The 21,959-nt window shown below is 38.8% G+C and overlaps 1 protein-coding gene across 1 annotated transcript; it reads left to right on the top strand.

Annotated features, from left to right (window-relative positions):
- The first annotated feature begins 303 nt into the window (after positions 1 to 303).
- On the top strand, positions 304 to 15,819 carry NMBR (neuromedin B receptor). Its single transcript, XM_010158176.1, has 3 exons — positions 304 to 719; positions 12,695 to 13,043; positions 15,418 to 15,819. Exons 1-3 carry the CDS (start codon positions 304 to 306, stop codon positions 15,817 to 15,819), a joined length of 1,167 nt encoding a protein of 388 aa, XP_010156478.1.
- Positions 15,820 to 21,959: the final 6,140 nt, after the last annotated feature.

Genomic DNA, 21,959 nt, shown 5'->3' with positions numbered 1-21,959 from the left:
CCATGGCGATGGCTGCCCCCCAAGTTCAGGACCTCGCCCTCCTGCCTCCCCGGGAGAGGGCTTTTCCAAAGAGCTGAAAAGGAGCAGCGCGGCTTTTTTTATCCCGCCCCCTCCCCTCCACTGCGCCGCGGACAGTGCTTCCTCTGCATTTCTGAAGCGAGAAAGCTCGACAAGGAAAACGGGAGAGGAAGAAAGGCAGGAGGGAAAGGGGAGAAAGTTGGTTGACGTGCAGACAGGTGAAGCTTTCCAGTGGCTCCCACTGCACTTTGCACCGGAGACCTTCCGTCAGCCCGAAGCTGGGGGATGGAGGCAGAGCTGTCACCCGAGCTCCAAGCATTGGCCCTCGGGGGGAATGGGAGCGCCCGGCTGGTGCCAGACGAAGCCCAGCTGCCCCCGGCACGGAGCACAGCTATGTTCACCATCCGCTGCGTGATCCCTTCGCTTTACCTGCTCATCATCACTGTGGGCTTGCTGGGCAACATCACCCTCATGAAGATCTTCATCTCCAACAGCGCTATGAGGAGCGTGCCCAACATCTTCATCTCCAGCCTTGCTGCCGGTGATCTGCTGCTGCTGGTGACCTGTGTGCCTGTGGATGCCTCACGGTATTTCTCCGAGGAGTGGCTCTTTGGGGAGGTGGGCTGCAAACTCATCCCTGCCATCCAGCTCACTTCTGTTGGTGTCTCTGTCTTCACCCTCACTGCCCTCAGTGCCGACAGGTAGGAAAGCTGGACTGCCCCTTCTCAGCTCTCTGCAGGTTGGGCTAAGGCTAGCCAGAGCTCGCATGAGAGGGGAAACACCCCTCTGATAAGGTACCCCTTGTTTGCAATCCCCTCATGCCAACACATGAGGTGCCCATACTTCTGTCACTGAGTGATGGTGAGTCTGGTTGGTACTAACTTAAAGGGTTTCTGGAGGTGGGTGTGCCTGGGCACCCAACTTCCAGGATGCCACCTGCAAGAGCTGGGCTTAGTCCTTTCTTGTGCACCTCTGGAATGGTCCTTTAGCAGCCAATGTATTGAATTCTTCTTCATTAGGGGAAGGTTTTAGACCCTAAACGTAATCCATTACAAATCGCAGTGATACGTCAGCAGGCAGCGAGCAGCTTAAACCAAGTCAGGCACAGAGGTATTTTTAATGGATTTGTTTCTTTCCGCTGAGGCGGTGGGTGTGTGTATCCTAGTGGAAAAGCAGGTTACCAGAGCTGACTGCCTGGAGTAAGTAGTTCAGCCTCTGGAAATTCTGAGGCATCTAACTGTTCTGTTGTTATTGTCAGTCATAAACTTTTGGTTCAAACTATTCATTTTGGTCTGTTCTAAACTTACAGAAAATGAAAGGGAAAAAGAAAATTAAAAAAGAAAATCCCCCCAAACAAAATAGACAGTAACACTGACATGTCTTGTACTTGTCAAATTAGGAAGAAACAAGGAGTTGGACCCCAGGCTTTTCCTTCCAGTTAATATAAAGTGATACTTAAGGGATTCATAGCAATTGGGATGCTGTTGAACTGTGCTTCAGACTCTGAATGACTTAATTGGCAACCTTAAATTAAATGAAATTATCTTTCTTCCCTTATCTAACCACTTGGGGTTTTTTTTCAGCCAGAAATGAAAATGCTGAACTCCTCCTCCATAGGAAATACTCCATTTTCTTTTGCTGGCTTTTAAGCCAAGCAAATGCATTATATTACATTATTTAAAGGCTTGAGTTTAGTAATGTATCTTCACATCTACTATAACATTTCTTTAAAACTTTTAACCCTTTTTTAATAGAGTATAACTGTAATTTATTTCTCTCTCTTTTTTTTTTTTTTTTTAGCCAGTTCAGTAAATCATTTGTTTCCACCTGAAACTAGTCTTACCTGGCCATCAATTTCAGTGGTGTTGGAATCAAGATCTAAAATATTTGTGTGTGAAGACTTTGTAAGATATGAAAATGATTTATATTTTTGAAGAGCTTGAAAAACATACTTTAAAGTGAACTCTGATTAAAAGTGATCACCTGTAACTCCCTGATTACCTCAGTTAAAGTGTATGTCAAAAGCTGTACTTGGAGAGCCAAGCAAACCTTGCAGTTTTCTTTCTGCTCAATTTTCACTGTTTAAAGTATAATTGTGGTATCTTATTTGAAAGAGGAAAAGTTATTTGCAGAGGAGATTGTATCTCTAGTGAAATACAATGTGAGGGAATGCTGATGGTTTAAAGCTTAAGGATTAATTAATTCTTTATTTTTTATATAGCTTTGGAGCATTTGTAGTTTGCTCTTTCCATATAATTTTATATCCTTTTAATATCAGCAAAGATTCAAGAAGTAATAATGCTGGATATTTACACTGAATGCATTTAGAATTATACATCATAGAAAATAGCTACAGATGGTGTGCTGTGACCATATAAGCTTGTAATAAATATGTTCCTCCAGCATTTTGGAGTCCACAGTATGTACAAATGCCATAAATGGTTAGTCTAGGAATTTAACAACTCTGTTTCTTTACCCTCTGTAATTATATTTTCATTTAGTGAACAAGAACCGTTTCTTTTTTAGTCAGAAGGAAAGCCACTGACTTCAGATACCAGTGTCTTATCTCCTAGGGTCCCAAGTCATCTCTCAGTGAAGCTGGCTTGACCCTCAGTGCAGTTTAGGTTGGACTGAGGTCTACTTTTTTGTGTGACACTTGTGTTAAACTAAAGGGGAGGCACTGGTGTGGAGAAGTTTCTGCCACACTAATTTGTAGCCAGATCCTAACATATGTCATCTTGACTAGACTCAGTTATGGGGAAGCTCTATGTCTATTAATTACATTGGCAGATCAGAAGTGGTAGCAGCATCTTGCACCTGAGAGGTGATGAGGAGGCAAGGCCTGGCTGGGGGCAGAATTATCTCCAGAAAAGCAAATCTAACATAAGATGTTAGCAATTTGGAAGCATTGATATTGCTAAAAAAGCTCCATTATAATCCAGTACATGTTTGGTTTGGTATACAATGTTTTCTCAGCAATCCCTCTTTCATGGGTAATGCTCAAAGTATATTTTAATATGTGACCATTAAAGCCTTTCCTGTTTTTTTACTTCCTATTACCCCAGGACTGTATAGAACTTCAGATGTAGAGTACACTAAGGAACAGATTTATAAATATTTAGAGTTCTTTACAGTGTGCCTGCATGAATTAGGATAAGGGAGGTTGTATTGGTTTCCACAGTGTAATTAGCACTTATTGTTTATGTGGAAATTCTGCATGGCAAATTACATGTATATGATACATTTAACAATAGTGGCTACAAAAGCAATAAACTCTGAATGATTGTTACTTACAAGCTGAAGCTATAAGGTAGAAAAATTAGTATTCATTGCATATATATCTTTCCTAAAGTTGCTTTGTTTCACATGGCTTTTTGTCACAGAAGTCCCTCTCAGCATCAGTAGTGCTTTCAGCGTGACAAATGTGCACCTTCTATCTGGAAGATTCATTAGTACTGAGATTATCTGGGTTTTGGTTTTGTGTACAAACATGATACATACTTTCTAACAGTGCTTCCCAGACTTCCCTAGAGTGCATCTGTGGATTGAAACTGGCAGCACACAGCAGATCTGCCCAAGCTTGCCCATCCCAGGAATAGCAGCTGGTCCCATCGAACAGCCCTTCCCACCCTTGTGCTCCTGTGGGTCTGGCTGCCAGGTGTGGGTGGTGGTGTGCTGCTACAGCCTCACACATTTTGGGGCAAAGGGGAGTGGGGGATCATCAGCGGTGGGGATGGTGGCAGCAGAGACAATGCAGTGGTGGCACTGGTGGTGCAGTGTTTTGGCATTGGGGGAGGGTGCAGTCTCCCTCTCCTCTGGGGTGCAGAAGGCAGCACAGGAGCGGTGCTACTGAGCTAGCTGTCCCCCTTCACTGCCACGAGGAATATATGCAGGGATAGCACCTGTGCCCCTCATGGCCACTGCTCCTATTGATTTTCCTCCATTGCAGAGAAACCAGATCACCTCCAGAAATCTTAATATTCTCTGGTTTAAAAAAAATAAATAAGAACCGAGAGGAAAAACGGTGTGTGGCTTACAGGAAAAGAAAATCTAATAATTACAGTGGATGACAAATGGAAAAAAGGAAGAGACAAAAATTTACCAAAACCAAAAGGGGAACCAAAGGCACCATAGGGAAGATCTCCAATAGCACTCAGCACACCCTGAAAGTGCCCACAGTGCTAGTGTGTGATGGCCAGGGGTACACTTCCTAGAGGTATGGATGGACAAGGGAATACAAGTGGGTCCCCTGTCTAGCTTGCTTCTTTGGGAACCATGTACTGCAGTTTTAGCCAGGGCTAATGGATGTGGATGAGAAAGTCCCAGGACTCGGTATGGCCCTGCATAAGGAGGGTAAAAATAAAGAGGTGAAAGGAGAAAGGTAGCCAGAGGGACTGCAGCGTGGGACACATGAACAAAAGGTGTGCCAGCATCTCCTCACTGCAAAAAAGACAGAAGACAGGGATGAACCTGGCTTGAACTATGCCTGACTTGAACCACCCCATGGACTTGCTCACTGCTTCAGGGAGTGTTTTTCCAGTTTATGCCCACAGTGGGCTATGCAGTTAGCCTGGAGTGCAAACTGGGCCCATGAGGCTCTTCACCCTCTTCTCAGGGCTGTTTTGTGCCTGGGAAGGACTCTAGGATATGAGCACGAGTATGGAAAGATGTGTCCAAGATGCATTTCGGAGATAGAGGGCTGGATGACGCATAAACTTTGGTGTGGAGAAGTTCAGAGGGCAGTGGATTGAGAATGAACATTAGAGTGTGCACCTCTGGCCATCACTGCATTATTGTGTATGCTGATGAAAAGCAATTGTATCCAAAAGTGCCAAGAGACCCAGGGTGAGTAGACCTTGAAGGAATAAATGGCCACTCCTTACACAGCTTTAGATTTGTCCCAGAGTCTTTCCTTTTCTCTTTAGCTGTCATTTATGCCTCATTTTTTTATGTGACCTGTAAAAATAGGATTAAATTTAATTCTGCTACTTTTTCTAGATTTAATTTTCTTTCTAATGAAGGGTTTAGATGTGCTAGCTCAAATACAGTCCTTCTGCAGTCTAATGAAGACAGTGAAGCTGAACAGTGGAGCAACTGGCCCTACTGCAATTGAAATAGCATCTTTGTATTCTTCCTACAAAGTGTGACAGAAAGACACCTTTGATGAGACACATACTTGATTAACCAGGTAACAAAGTTATTTTTCATTAGTGCCATGACTCCTTTCCTATATCTTAATAACAAAGGAGTTTGACAATTTAAATTTATACTTAAATAACTAAATACAGTGCCTGACTGAAATGCTTAAAATTTATCCTATAGGTTTGAATAGCTAAACTATTTGATACTTTTGTTTGTTTGTTTTATTTCTTTCTTTATTTGCTTTAATTTTGGAAGATTGCAATCTGTATTTTTAAAAGTGTAAAGACACTCAAAAGTATTTTGTGCAAGTTTAGTACCTACGTGATCACTTCTGACTACAACTGATGACAAAACAATCTTGCATGCCTGTCTCCTACATCTAAGGGACTCAGAAAATGTTTTGAAGACATTCAGAAGTGTGAAATTGTGCCCTAGTAACTACTTTAGGATTTGTCATTAGGAAAATCACTCTTAATGAAAACTTATTTTTACTTTTCTTCAAAATTTATTTGAAGTTTCTTCTTTTGTTATGTCAGGTGCTGATTCAGGCTGAAATATAGTGATTGGAGATCTCTAAAATCTTCATTTCTTATTACATGCACCAGAGCAGGTGAAGATGGGAACTGGACATGATTTCCTTTTGAGCTCTAGAAGTTGCCATCCAGGGACTAAAGAGCCTTGACAAGGAATGTAGTATTAAATGACATCCTGAAAATCACCTATAATTCACCAAGGGCCATAATGTAAATCTTCATACCTTTATTTTGTTTGTCTCTCCCCATAACACGGTACACAATTCCCTTATATATTACACTGCAATGGGTTTATCCAAATTGGACTGTTGGAATGCTCAAGTCTGCCTTCAGCAGGTTTTCAGAAACAATGCTGAAGATCAAATATGATCTACCAATGCACTCCCCCTGGGAAAAAGATTTCACATGCTTTCTGTGATGATAAATTAGTCAGAGAATAAATAATAAATATCTTTTATATGTATGCAGGTTGATAGATCTCTCGAATATCCTTCCCAAAAGGGACAACTTCATTGAATTGTGATTTTTAAATGGTTTAATTATAGAAGAACTGATGTATTTCTCATATAGGTTTTGCTACAGAACCATTATTCCAGATTATATATTCCTAGTGATAAATTCTTTTTGGTTGTTTTATATGTACTAATGAAACAAGACATATGCAGTTACAATCCCTGTGTACCTTCACTAATAACTCCTAAATCAATGCTCAGATTTAGCCCAATTTGACAGTGTAACTACAAGTAGCAAGACATGAAATTTGTGGAAGGTAAGAGGAAACCAGCTTTGGTGCCCTTGAAGAGAAGTGTGTTTTGGAATTAACTTGGAACAACTTGTCAGATGTCCGAGTAAATAACCAAGAGACAAACAATCCATACAAACCTTAGCGTAATTAGTTCTGCAGCATGTAGATTTAATTGTGATTTTCCAGCTTTGTATGAGCATATGTACAAATAAAATTGTGATGTGTGTATGAGTATGAAAGAAATGGATTGTTCTGATATGTTATTATTCTATCTTGTATGACTCTTTTTTGTCCTTCACATGACTATCCCACATACTGTTTCATTTTTTCCAACTAATTTTCATAGTATTTTTTTTTTAACAGTGTCGTGTTTGTGCTTTGGCTCCAAGTTTGCTTGTTTTAAGTATTGTTATATTAACTTTTTCTCTGTGATTTTTTGATGTTCCTATTTTTGTTTTCCTATTTTGTATGCTTGTTTTCCATCTACATTGATTTAAATGCAAAATTACAACAGAAGTTGCCAATTAATTTAAAGTGGAAACAAGTTTAAAAGTGACTGAGTGGAGCCTTCCAAATTATGATACTGGAGCACTTAAATGAAGTTGAAACTTTCTGAATTTGGAAATTAGAGGTTTGGGGTCTAGATTCTCAAACGGCAAAATCTAAGTCTGTTCCAGATACATTAATAGAGATTTGGTTATTTAATTCTTCCTGGCTTGTAACATTTCTGAAAATCATCCGACCATATAATGTTCTCTTCAATAGTTATGTTATCTGCCATGACATGGGCTAATACTGAATTCATCAAGGAAATGGGAGGAAAGATTTTGTAACGGCAAAAATTTTATGAGGATAAACTGGCACTGAACATATTTTACACTTTGGATTTCGGCTTCCAGGCATTTCAGTTTCTGTAAGAGATATTTTTATTGACCTTCTGCTCCAGCAGTGATGATTTTATGAGATCTTCATTCAAGTATGTGTGGATATCATTGCTTGGAGTCCTGCAGTAAGCATATGGTGGATATGTAAAAATATGTACATCAGCAACTTGGCATTGTCAAACTTAAATCTAAATCTACTGGGAATACTGTCATATATGAACTCTTCTGAATAATAGCCAGTGAAAAAATTTACTGTTACTACTCTCAGGAGAACTGAACAAATTACTAATGCTACTTTTAACTAATGAAGTTATAAACAAATGGGCTTAGACAAGTAGGACTAAAAAGCCAGATTGCAAGCAGTGAGCTAGCATCGCAAGGTTTGTACTAGCTTGTAAGAAATATATTTAGCTAATGTGAAGTGAATAGAAAATGAAAGCAATTTCAAGAGAAATAAAAATGAAAAGGAAAGAGAAAATGCATCCTCTGAAACCCTGGATTGACAGGACAGGTTATATATTTCATGTGGAAAAAAACACCAGCCTGGGAAACTTAGGTTTTGATTCCTTTTGGGGTGGAGAAATCATCACCAAAAAGTCTCAATCATACTTTGTTGAAGCATTATTGATAGCTTTTTCTCAATGGTGCATATTTCTGTAGAGGGAAAAAAATTTTCCACTTAGGAAAATCTTAGGACTTTCCCCTTAAGAAACACAGAACATATGCCATTTACATTCATTTTAATTATGATTACACATGGTCTGCTAGTCTTCCTTTCAAGCACTATTCATTATATTCAGCTATCAGACCTTAGAGATGCTCATTCCTGGTGAATGCAATTTTCTGCACTTAATAGATATGTACAGAACAAAAATATTAGGACTAACTATAAAAAACGTTAAGAAATTTACTTTTAATTACAAGAATTTAAAAGAATAAAACTGAATAAATGTGAATCTCAGACTTTTTGTGTGTTGTGGAAGACATTCCCACACACTGGACATTAGATGATTCCACATTGTTTTCAGCTAGATAAGTTGTTCTCCTCTTAATGATGCAACTGGAGTTGAGACAATTGAGACAATTGAATTGTCTAAACAAGGAAAAGGGATTTGGCAACATCCAAAATTTCATTCTACTTCAGTGGAGTGGACTACAACTGGACATGATATTATTTTTAACAAATATTGATGTTTCCTATGCAGATATATTTATATCAGTTTGTATTGTTAGGCTAAATGCTGTCTTTTTGTGTTTGAAATCTTGATGCAATGACACAATAGAATGCTAACACAGAAATGGTTTTGATAAATGGGTTTAGTTTGCAGGAAATGCAATACTAATAAAGAAAATTATATCAGACCCAGGGTTGAAATGCAAATTAAATCAAAGTAGTATGGATCTGCCTTGCCTGAATTAGGTCTCTGCTTGGTTTATGACACTTCATTATTGTATTTATTTGTCTGCGTTGGGATGGCATGTGGGAAACTGGGTGATAAATAAGGGTCTTATTTGTGGTAGATGCTATATGAACAGGAACAAGAAGAAAATCCCTGACCTGAAGGGTTTTGAAGTAGGGACAACACAAGATGCAGGAATGAAAGGCCAAGGAAATATTGAGGCAATTAGAATGGTAGGCTGTAATCATAGTCCAGTGGCTGCCGAAGTATTGTCTAGTTGTTTTGGTTTTACTTTTTAATTTGTTTTTTAAGGGCATCACAACTGAATACTCTAGAAAAAAGAGATAGAGCTGCAATGGGTGACTAGTTAGTACAAAACATGAGGCAGTTTCTTGTGGAGTGTGTGGGAGGGGAATAGTATTGGGACTCAGCAAGGACTGAGCTTCCCATACTAAGTGGAAGCTGAGAAATAGCTTTGTGAAGGCCTTTGAAAACAAAGATGGGGAGGAGTAGGTAAGCTGTACTGGAATTTAGAAGGTAACATGCTATAGCTCTGGAGGAAGAGGTTATTCTTTCATCATTTCTTGGGAACTGTGTGGAAGGAAGGAGATCGCTGTATAATGAAAATACACTATACAAACAAAACCAGTATCTGCAGAATGGGCAAGTTAGTGCTTGGGTCTGTTGGCAGAAACCACAGCTCCAAAGAAAGGAAACTTATTATAGAAGTATTTCCTGAGCTGGGATGCCTTTGTCAGCAGTGGTAATAATAGAGGATGTAGAAAGACAGAATTTACATGAAGGCTTTTAATTAAAACCAAATGCATATTTATAATTATTTCCTGATCTTCATGGCAACCTATAATTTTTTTTTCATCAGTGAAATAAAGGAAAAGATGGATTTTGCTTACTAATTAGACTAAATAATTTGCACCCTTACCCTGATTTAGCAGTGTTGTTTTATTGGTAGAAAATACGCACTTTGTAACATGAATGATTGGTGGTATGCTTTTACCTTACACTTTTTTTTTACAAAGGAAGAGGCTGGGTTTTCATTTTGGGAACACTTCTAATAACACATTTGATTTTATCTGTAACTTGTCTCTTTGTACTCTATGTCTTTTCAGAGATGTAAGCAAGATGACAGATTTTGTAAAGAACTTAGTGCCTTTTCCTTCCTGTTGACACTGAGTACTGTGCAGGGCTGAGTCCTAGGAGGAAGAGTGCTGTCTTGTAGACAGCTGAAGTAGAAAGTAGAATATTGATAGGACTAAACTGAGAATTTTATTGGGTTGAACCCAGCTGTTTTTGTGAAAAAGGGCACTCTGCTCCAATGCCTTCCAATCTGGAGTCAGTCATAGCTCAGGGGAAGGACTGATATTTGTTGGAACAGCAATATATGCCAAGGCACAAATATGCCACATCTTTTCCTAATGTAAAGCCTTTCAAAAAGTTGCCCCGTTTAGATGTCAACCAGACGAAATGCTGCTAAAACAATTAGTTGTACATGGTCACTGTCTTGGGGGAAGGATTGAGGTCAAAATCATTGTAATGGGAAAAGAGAGAGAAAAAATCCCCTGTAGAATGAAACATCATTTTTATCCAACATCCTTCCCCCCTCCCCGAAGTCCCAAAACCAGCTGTTCCCCAGCAGTGTAAAGTTTAAAAAATGAGCAGATTTAAGGACTTGACATCACCTCAGTTGAATGAAATGAAAGAGAAGGTCTGTCTTTATGTAATGAAATTAAGGCAGACAGCAATAGGAAGCAAATTATTGAATAATAAGGTCACAGTTTCTGCTGGGGAGAATTCATCCTTCATGCAGAAGTTTCTATTCTCCCTATGGCAGTATGAAGGATTTCTTTACACCTTGGTGTCCAGGGAGTTTCTTATTGTGCGTTAGAAGAAATGGTAAATATAAATTAATAGAGAGAATTTACTAAGTTTTATTTTCTACTCCATAATAAGGATCAAAACAAAGGAAAAATCCTCTCTCTGAATTCAGTGAGGTTATGAACAAAAACAATCATTCTTTTTAATTATTTAGTAGTAAGACAATTTATCATAGTCCTGAGAAAGAGGAGTCCAAGGCATATTTTGACTCAAATACTTTTTGAAGAAAAGATTTGCTAGCATACTAAGATAGTGCTCTGCTCCAGACATTTTCATGGCATAAACATTTCCACTGTTGGTTTCCAGAAAACTCACAACTTGCTACATGGGGATATAGCTTTTATCCACAGTTCCTCAAACACCTGCTCAAGGTTTTGAGGGGTTATGATGTTCCTGTAAGGACCTGCAAATCAGCCATAAAGAGTATCTGGGATCACAACTCCATTTCTAAGCATTCCCTTCTGCAACTATGTTATATTTAACCATAAAGTAACCTTGGGTATTTATTTAGACACCTGTTCATACTCACACATATTTATATTTGCATATGCATATATGTGTATCTACATGCATGGATAAGGATTTTTATCGCCAAGTAGCAACACCTAAGTTACAGTTCTTGTCACTCTAAGCTCATTGTATAGCTAACAGGGAAGAATAAGCACCTCAGAGGGTGATTTAATGCCTTAAAACCAGATTCAAGCTTTGAAAATACGTCTCCACTGACTTGGAAGACCTTAACATGAATAAAGTTATATACCTGGAGTATGAATCTCTCCTGACTCCCTTCTAACTGTTAAACTTTTCTTTAGATGTTAAAGAAAAATATTTTTTCCATTTCTCAAAACTTTTGCAGTTAAAAAAACTCACCTTCACCCATTCCAAATCAAATCAAAATTAGAAACAAAAAACTGTGATGAAGCAAAACAAAAAAAACCCCATCAAATAAAACAACTGCCCAAATTACTATATCTTAGACAAATGGAAATGTTTTGTTTAATGTTCAGATTTTAATAAAAACATTAAAACATTATTTACTTAGATTTTGAAAAATGTTTTCAAAATAAATTAAAAATCTAAATCAATCATTAAGGTATCCTTGAAGTCTTTTTCTTAAAGTATACTTGGCCTTCTAAGCCTGACTTTTTCTTGCCCAAAGTTTAACTTTGTATCATGTTCTGTAACATTTTTTTTTTAATAAAAGAATTCCTGACCAGAGTCCACTTCTATTCATTTATTTTACTTTGCTGTAGTGTGATGTTTCCATTCTCTGCAATACTTCCTGTTTCATTGTAATGGTTATGAAATTATCAGTCTGCAAAGGTTTATATACAATCATATACTATGAGACAGTTTCCCAAAACGCGGTAGAGCAGCACCCTCCAATTGCTTATGTGGAAATTTTTTTGTTCTTCCATAGTTTAATAATTCTGCCCAGGCCGTTAGGAGTCATTCCTGCCTGACTTTATGAATATGTTTATATTCCAGGCATTACAGTCAGGATAGTATATCCATGTGCAAAAAAGTGCTGGGGTAGAAAGGCCAGAGCCACCACAGCAGCGGTTGGTGCTGCTCTGGCAAGAGGTGGTTAAAGCTGATCATTGTGCTACGAGTGGGGGCTGGTGGAGTCTGATATGGGAGGTGAGCAGTGGGGAGTCCTAGGCTGTGGGAGCTGAGGCAGGAAGCACACCCTAGTGTGCATGTGCTGGTATGGGAGTGAGGTGGAAGTGTGGAGGTAGGATGTGCATTTGGGGGTTTGCTGTGGGGATTTGGAGGAAGGGAGGGTGGAGTCATGGCTGCTTCTGCACTCTCACCGGCTGGCACAGAATGGGCACCGACAGCCACAGGTTGTATCCAGGGCTCCTTTTGCCACCTCCGGTGGGTGTATGTACAGATGAAGCCACACATTTAGAGAATGAAAGTTTAAGAAAGATTACAAACCCCTTGACATTTCAAACAAGAACAAAATATGACTTTAATTAATTTACTTTAATCAAAAATATGAAGTGGCCTTAAGCATCACATGTTGAATTTGAAAAGATACCTTTTAATCTGCATCTGCATTTTGATTGATTTCAGGTACAAAGCGATTGTGAATCCCATGGACATCCAGGCCTCCAGTGCAGTGCTATGGACCTGTGTTAAAGCCATTGCCATCTGGGTAATCTCCATGCTCCTAGCAGTTCCTGAAGCAGTGTTCTCTGAACTGGCCCACATCAATGACACAGATAACGACACTTTCACCGCATGTATACCATACCCCATGACGGATGATATGCACCCAAAGATTCATTCTGTGCTGATTTTCCTTGTGTATTTCCTCATACCTCTTGCCATTATTAGTATCTACTATTATCATATTGCAAAGAGTTTAATAAAAAGTGCTCACAACATCCCTGGAGAATACAGTGAGCATTCCAAAAGACAGGTAAGCAATTTGCTCTTTACATCCTGGTAAAACATTTGTGTGCTCTATACACTTATAAATGAAAGTACAGGAACTATATCATCCAAATTGTTAGATTTCATAGAGGATTCGTTCAGTTTCTACATGCATGAACTAAACTGAGGGTTATCTGAAAAATCTCCTTGTTTCCATAATTACTCAGTATTAAGCCCAGTATGTAAATAAATATGAGCAAGGAGAAAAAAAAAAAAACAAAACAATGCTATCAATGCATATTCCTAACAAGAAATGGGATTGGTATATGTGTTTGTATGTGTTGTTAATGTAATCTTCACTTGTGTTCTTACTGAGGAGCAGTGTGTTTGTAGTTAGTGCTAGTGGCTTCACCTACCTCTACAGGCATCCGTTTTGGGAAGAAATCTTGCATGAACTTTTTTAGAATCCACCATTTAATTTGTGCTTGGAAATCAAAAAACTGACATAGGCAGGGAAAATTTTTCTTAGGGGATCTAAGTTTCTTCTCAGACAAAAGAGTGCTGAAAATATGAACACAGGGCATGATCTGAATCTTTTTTTGCTTTCTCAGTAGATCTTTCTTGTATACAATCCAGAACTCACACTTTCCTAATATCCTTTCTAGTATATATGCGATAAAACTTTTGATACAAATTCTGTATACCTTTGTGACAAAGCATTTTTAAATGCTGGACAAAGCCAGCTTCCCTGTAATGCACAGGAAGCAATAAGACAGCAACAGGTTGTTCATTAGCAGGAACATTTATACATATGAACAACAGCTTTTGTGGTCAAAGTGCCTCAACCACTTTACAAAAGTGTTAGTATTGATAGAGAAAAATACTTATTCCCATTAAAGACATTTGGAAGTATTTTCTCTGCCAATATCTTAGAAAATACCTTTCCCCTCACTGAAATCTCCTTGCATATATAGCATGTACATAGTCTTTTAAAAAGTAAGACCATATTCCCTCATGTCCTTTTTGCTCAGTATTTCATTTCTACTCTAGCCTGTTTCTTGTCAAAAATGCATATATATTAGCACTCCATGTATTATTTTATTTTCCTGTTAAATATAGAGAGCCTTTTGGCTGAACCCTCAGGATGGAAACAATATTTAATTTATATTACATTTCTGAAACCACATGTATTTCCAAAGTAAGAACATATTTTAAAATTCTATTTAGTTTTTTCTTTCTTTTTGCTAATCTATGAGACTCAGAAGGATAGAACATTCTTGCATATCTCCCAGCAAGAGGAATTAAATTCAGACTATTGCTACCAACTCACATTTCTTTAGGCCATAGCACAAAAGTGTAACAATCATGCTATACCTCTGCACCTTTTAGTCTGCCTTTGCAATCTGTTTGAGTGCAAATCCTACCACATTGGAATGTTAAAGTTTTTCCCATTTTTTTGTGCATTCCCCGTTGCCTATGGTTTAGATGGAGCCAAGAAAACCACTTACAGATTTTTTATATATTTTGAAACCCTGTTAGAATAAATTCACTTGCTTGTTTTCAGAAAATTCAGCAAAGCCAGAAAACCTTCCTGTCCTTGCAAAACTTTGGTACCTGACATACATATTAAATCTTTTGGGAGGAATATGTAGAAAATTTCTGCCTCCCTTTGGTGCTTTCTGCCTGGACAGTTTCTCTCCCTCTCTCAGTTTGGAACCACTGTGTAGGCTCATTTCCTGTCAAGTTTTCAGCCACTCTCAATATCTACATTGTAATCCAATTACATGTTAGCATTGCAATTAAGATACATTTCTTTCATGTCATTATTGAAGATGAACTGAACCTTTCACCTTACCCTGGACTTAAGATGCTTCAGACTGTGCGATGCAGTTTTGGTGGTTTGTCTGGGAGAGAGGTGCAAGCTGAGGCATTTGAGGCAAAAGAATGGGATCTAAGTATCATTGTATAGCTAACACCCTAGCAGTGCCTCCACATTTCACTCACATCATCTCTATATTTCACAGCCAATGGTTTCTAAATAGCTTTCTAACTAAAGCTAAGTTTCAAGCCAAGCACTGAAATCTCATCAGAAAAGGTTATGTTTCATGGCATCCTTTGGTGCCTGCTTTCAGGCTAAAGGCCAACGTTTTCTTGGGTCATGAATCACTCTTGCTGCGTATGTCTTATAGAAAGTGCAACCTTCTGTAACTGCAAACAGCTAGGATCTTTCACGGAAAGTAAACTGAAAGTGGGAGAGTAAATGAGAGAGAAAAAGTAATTCAGCCCCTGAAGGAAACATTTTTACTGGCTTTACTTATGACAGTTGTTAAAGCTAAGCAAAATGCTACATGTTTTAATTGTCTGTTATGTAGAGTAGTTCTGTTCATTGTTGTTCATTTGGGTTCTCTTCATCTTTTTAGATGGAAACTCGGAAACGTCTGGCAAAAATTGTTTTAGTTTTTGTTGGCTTCTTCGCTATCTGCTGGTTTCCTAACCATGTGCTGTACATGTACCGATCTTTTAATTACAATGAGATCGATCCATCGACAGGACATATGGTTGTTACCTTAGTGGCCCGAGTGCTAAGCTTCTGCAACTCTTGTGTCAACCCATTTGCACTCTATTTTCTCAGTGAGAGTTTTAGGAGACATTTCAACAACCAGCTTTGCTGCAGGAGGAAAGCTCAGCAAGAAAGATCTGCCAGCTACTTGCGCAACTCTTCTGCCATCCAGATGACCTCCCTGAAAAGCAATACGAGGAACACAGTGACTAGCATGACGCAACTGAATGGGCACAACTCAAAACAAGAAATGTCATCATGATTTAATAGGTGTGATTTTGACTGTGAAACAAATCTGAACTTTTTCTTTTCTTTCTTTGCAGCTTGTAACTCACTTTTGGCTTTTGTACGCTTAGACAGTCTGAGTCTTCAGAACAGAGGATCTGTTAAAGTCTGGACAATCTGAGGTTATTTCACACCTGGTCTTTTAGATAGAAGTGAAGAGTATGTTTTTTTGAGAAAACAAAACTGACTAGCTTACACTGTACTTTAAAGAAGACGCTAATACATGTTTAACATAAAAAAGCAGAATAATGCTGTGAATATTAGTGTAGCCTATCTAAAGTTGCTTCAAAAAATATAGATTTTCTGATCTGAAAAATATGTATTTTTAATTGAATATTGATCCAGGCTTATGTCGTGCTCTAGTAGATTTGCATGATTTTAGCTGTGCTGTATGTACAAGCATTGTTCATTAAAACTGGTTGCCATTTTTGGAATCAACTAGGGAGCCATTGCAATGCATAGATTCCAGTTTCAGAAAAAAAAAATCAATTCTTGAGTGACAGATTTTTACCTCATTTAAGTCTCACTTGTTTTTTCACTTTGGCAGACATACAGATGAGAATTTACTTTTTTGGGGGTTCTGTTTGCTGTTGAGGTCAGAAGTTTATCTGCTAAAATAACATTTTAGTGATTAACATCTCAAAGGAAAAATGTGTGCAATGTGCAGGTTTTCTACAACTTAGTGTCTGAAACTTCATTTTTCTGATTTAAGTCTGTGGCACCATTGGTTTAGAGTGTTTACATGCTTTATATTTTCTACTGCTAACTGACCTTGCTGATATTAGTACACAGCTAAGAAGGACACCAAGGGTAATGGGATGGCTGAACATTCGAAGAGGGAGTTCTGAGTGGCTTTTTCAGAGAGGGTCTGTGGTAGGGCTTCCAACAGCTCAGAGCAGTCTCAGAGTGCAGAACCCAGATGTCCTGCAGGAACACACTTAACATGCTTTGTTCACTAATGACCATGCAGCCCATGGGACTAGACAAGCTCTAGTATGAAATAAATCCCAAGTGATGACACATGGGTAGCTGTCATTGCTGGCTCCGTACCAGCTGTTTTCCTGTCTAGATCTGATACTCCTCTCACACGTGCTGTTTACCAGTCCAAACAGAGGCTATGTACTGCTGAAAGTTTCAGTTTTAATTTTTTATTTTCCTGAAGGCCCCTGTGCATAAATACTCAGTGCACTGACTGAAAATCCTAGCTGGGCTGCTGAAAAGAAGGAATTTTCAAATTTTTTTTGAGTCATCCCAGTGCCATGGACAGTGCACAGGTCTGTCGGTATTCCCAGAAGAACATTTTCAGCAACCATGGTCAGTGCAGATCTGGCATTAAAACAGCAGGGAAAGGTGGGTAAGACTGTAGCTACCAATTACCACCTTGTCCAGAATAAATTTGCTGGGAGAGCTTACTGTTCTCTTATTCACACTCCTTTGCTGGGGATACCTTATACAAGGCTTGCAAAGCTGCCCTTCAGACCACAAGAAAGCAAGCAGTTCAGCTTTAAAATGCCTCTTATTTTCGGACTTTTCTATTTATTTTTAAAATCAGTTCATGTGTCAACACAGGTAGTCAAACAGGCACAATGACTGAAGATTTTTGCTGCAGAAACTCATGTAAGGTCACCCATATAAAAGTTTCGAATCTGTCCCAGGGTTGCACCAGCTTTTGCTCAAAGAGCTGATGGGGTCGGAGCTGATTGCTCCCTCAATACAGCTGCATGCTGTCAGACTAATAACCATTCTCCATCCAGGTGAGAGGTTAGCTGGGGCAGGGTCTCTTCTGGGTCTGAGCCAGAGGGGAGATGCTCACTATGTCCTTCTTAGGAGAAGGAGCAGTAGTGGTAGACAATGGCACCTTGAGGAAGTAGTTTTTTATGGCCAGTTCATGAGCCAAATGTAATTTTAAATAGCTCTTTATTTCAAATTGGGTGGAACTGCTCCAGCATCGATCTGTTTCTGTCACAACACTGTAGCAACTTCTCTAAGGTGAACAGTAGAAAGTACACTAGAAACTTAGATTGGATTTCAGAATTAGTTGCTAGTCTTATGATTTCCAAAGCTGATGTGTTAAAAAGTGTAGCATCTTAGATTTCCTTTTGTCCTTATTAATGCACTTACTGTTAGTTCTATTTGTAACTCCATGGAACCAGCTGAAGTTCAAAATTTTTTGGCAAACAACATGGTCCAGCTGGTGAGACCTATAGTATGTCATGAAGTTGTGTGCAACAATCAAATGACAACATTTATGCATTAAGTTTGGACCAGCTCCATTCTGACTATCCTAGCTGACTGCAGTGGCCTTGAGGCTTCAGTGGCTCCTTGGAAGACTTTACTTGAACAAGCAGATTGACATGATCTGTCTGTAATAGTTTAGGAAGTTATCATCCATAACTGCCTAACACTGCCTCATCCTCCTTTTTCTCCATTTCACCTCTTCTCTCTCTTCACGCTGTAAATGTGTGTGAGCCCGTAAGTTCTCATAACTCTTATATTTTATGTCACTAATTTTTCCTGGATGCTAGACTGAGTTTTGGATTCCTCTGCTATGATCAGTCTTGAATCAATTTTACTTGTAGATCTTTTACACCCACAAAACACAAAAGCTTAAAGCCTTCCTTTCTCCATTCTCAGTGGTGATCCTTGACTGTGATCAAGTTTCCCTTTCATTTCTGCACTTTTTTTTTTTTCTGGTTCTCTGCTTCTCACTTTGTTTGGCAATCTGTCTGCACAACATAACATTTCATAGGACTTCTAAATCCATTGTGTTTTTTTATTTCCTTAAGGCATTTGTCTGATGTGAACATTACCAGATGATACAGGTACCCTACCGGAAAAATAATAATCTAATTTATAGTAGGTTTGATGCTTGTGTTTGATTTATAGTCTTCACTCAGTATCTTAAATTGCTGTATGTGGTGTGGACAGCATGAGTCTGCCTTCTGGCAGAAATGCAAGCTACAGCCTGTTATTTTTCATTGTGCAGGGAAGGTATTTCCCAGGTAAACTATAACTCCTCTTTGTCAGGAAATCGGCACAATTTAGGGTTATTATTTCCCAAGCCTAATATTCAAAGCCTGTTTTGATTAAGTACCTAAATTGTATATGCCTCCTCTCAAATTTTTGTAGCATGGTGTGGAGGAATTAGTTAATCTGTCTGGAGCTTTACTAGGTTTATTGCTAACCTGATATGCACATTTTAGAAGTGTCTGTTACTGTGCTTTTGTACACATTATATACAAGTACAGCTGTATGTATGATGCTCTTACCAGACAACGCTGCTTGCTAACAATTAAAAAAAGATTGTAGAAAGCATTATATGAAGTATTTTCTTCTAATTCTGTAGTCAAAGAAACAAAGGAAATCTGTAAATGAGATCATGTCAAAGTTTCAGGTACTACATTGAAGTCTATGCCAAAACAGTTGTTAAAATACCATTTGATGATTTTTTTTCTATTGTGAAAAATTCCTTATTTCAGAAAAATCAGTTATTTTCTCTTGCTCTCCTCAATTTTAAGTTATATTCTTTCAATGTTTTTGCAACTATCTACCATCTGAAAAATGAGAGAATAGAGGTAATCCTGAGGGAACTGGGCTTGTTTAGCCTTGAGAAGAGGAGGCTGAGAGGAGACCTGATCACTGCCTACAACTACCTGAAAGGAGGTTGTGGAGAAGTGGGTGTTGGTCTCTTCTCCCTAATGACAGATGATCGGACGAGGGGGAATGGACTCAAGCTGCACCAGGGGAGGTTTAGATTGGACGTAAGGAAGAAGTTCTTCACCGAAAGGGTTATCACACACTGGAACAGGCTGCCCAGGGAGGTGGTGGAGTCACCATCCCTGGATGTGTTTAAGAGACGGGTGGATGAGGTGCTGAAAGATATGGTTTAGTGGTGGACAGATACGGTTGGACTGGATGATCTCTAAGGTCTTTTCCAACCTAGTGATTCTATGATTCTATGATAATTACTGCTTTCTCTGTGTAAGGCCCTTTTTTTTTTTTTTTCCCAAGACTAGAACTACCACAAAATAAGTCTGATAGCATCTTGTCACCCCATCCTGCCTGTAAAAGAAATATTACAATGCTGAATCCTAAACTGTCAGTGTGGTTGAATTCTCAAAAGACTTGAGGTACCTCGTTTAGCATTACACTGTGAAGTGATAATTGTGTTCAACAAAGCCACTTGGCTTACAACACAGAACAATGCCTTTACTTTTCACAATACACCCACCTCACAGATATTTTTCTTAACTCAATCAAAATTTATTCACAGAAATATGAGCACAGGAAGAGTTAGTTTGGATTTGGGAGAGAAAAATGCTTCCTCCTAATTTAAACAGATTGTTATTAAGGTGGAGATTTGCAGTGTTGATTTCACTGTTATTTGTTTCTTTGCCTATTTCTAAAATAGGAGTCTGTGGCTTTGTAGTCAGCCTTTTGATGAAATCACAACTCTACCTCACAAAATCACCGGATGCCTTTGAAAATCCACTGCATGTTTGTAGTGTCCTGCAATCACAGGGCTCTACAAGCATTCTTGGTGTTACTTGCTACAGGCGTGTTCTTTTTTTCTGGTACCTCTCAATTCTGGTGAGTGTTCTCATTCTTCTGCCTGCATAAGGCTAGAGGGGCCCCATCCACTGTGCCAGAAGGGGATCTGGGAGGAGGAAGAATGAGAACAAGGACAGACCAAAGAGATAGACCTTCAAATGTTCTTTGCTGGCTCAGAAATTACTAGCATGACTGCATTTGGCAAACACGGTCTGAAAACATGAAAGTTTTAATAGGGATGGGGTCTTTTGGGATCTGGATGAGAAAGACATCTGAAAATATGCATGCTATAGCTGAAGAGATGTAGCTTCCCAAATAAGTTTTATATTTCAAGCTATGGAAATATACATCAAAGGTAGAACCAAGTACAATTTACAAGTACATACAGATACTTCTGGGATTGGTATTGGTCTAGTGGAGGAAAGGAAAAGTCTAATGGAAGAATTTGACTCTATGCTTTACATTACAGCACGTTTTGCAGCCACTGAACTAGCAGGTCAACACCAAAAATACATTGCTTAGTCAGATCTGCTTCTTTCTCATTTAATTTAGACAAGTGTCTAATTCAATTCTTAAAAGTTGCCTTAATGTCTGAGTTTTTCTGATTTACTTCTGAGTCCCAATACTACTACTATCCCAGTGACTAGCAACAATGTAAAAGAATTGTTTGCTTTTAACAAACATCCATTAATGACCTTTATGACCCAAGTCAACAGGAAAATGGCAATATACTGGAGATGAATATGTTAACTTTTCTTTTAGAAGGCATAGTTGAGGATTGTCAGTATATAAGGCAAATTAAAGATGTTTGGATTTTGATACAGTTAGTAAATTTCTATAGCATTGGTTTTGAACAATTGTTGACCTCCTTGATATTAGCAACTTTGCAAGACCTTGCTCTATAGCAGACAACCACTCCAGCATTTGTACCATGTAGTACTTATCTGCCTGTCACATAAGGTACTTCTCCTTTCAGACCTCTCAGCATTTTATCATTTCATGCCCAAGACTTGTAGCAGCCAGATTCTCACAGTAGCTGGGTACTGAAAGGGAGAACGAGAAAAGTATGAGAAGGAGGTGTTTCAGGTGTATCCTATACATGCTTGTCCCCTCCCAATATGCATAATGGGAAATCAGCTTCACCACAGGTGAACACCTTTGGAAAGTGAGCTGTGCTTGATGTAGCTGACTGTTGTCCATCTGAACCACTAACAAAAATGACAGAACCCAGAGCCCCTTTTGCCTTTTCTCCATGCTCTGCAACTATTACTCACTGCAAACCCCAGACTTACATAAAACTATAAGCACATCCCAAGATTTGTCTCCTGTTGCAGAAAGTCCTTGTAGCACCTGGCCCGGACAACTAGCCCTAGTCTGAATGTCATTACTGCTGTTGTCAGAGCACCCCTATTTCCAGTGGCACATACTGTCTCTTCAACTCTTTTGTGGTGCTCTGCACAGCAGTGCTCAGCCTTTTGCTTGCACTGAGCTTAAGTTATGCGCAGACTAAAACTGTGTGTTTCAAGAGTTGTGGAGAGTCTGGAGTTATATTTAGGGCTAAGGGTA

The sequence above is a fragment of the Eurypyga helias genome, unplaced genomic scaffold (assembly GCF_000690775.1).
Source record: "Eurypyga helias isolate BGI_N326 unplaced genomic scaffold, ASM69077v1 Scaffold45688, whole genome shotgun sequence".
Taxonomy (NCBI): domain Eukaryota; kingdom Metazoa; phylum Chordata; class Aves; order Eurypygiformes; family Eurypygidae; genus Eurypyga; species Eurypyga helias.
Note: the sequence above shows the minus strand (reverse complement) of the source record. Positions and strands in the feature narration are given on the sequence as shown.

Coding starts and splice junctions, on each gene's coding strand:
- NMBR (XM_010158176.1), top strand. CDS start 304: ATGGAGGCAGAGCTGTCACCCGAGCTCCAAGCATTGGCCCTCGGGGGG. Junction 720..12,694: donor ACTGCCCTCAGTGCCGACAG/GTAGGAAAGCTG, acceptor GATTGATTTCAG/GTACAAAGCGATTGTGAATC. Junction 13,044..15,417: donor GTGAGCATTCCAAAAGACAG/GTAAGCAATTTG, acceptor TCATCTTTTTAG/ATGGAAACTCGGAAACGTCT.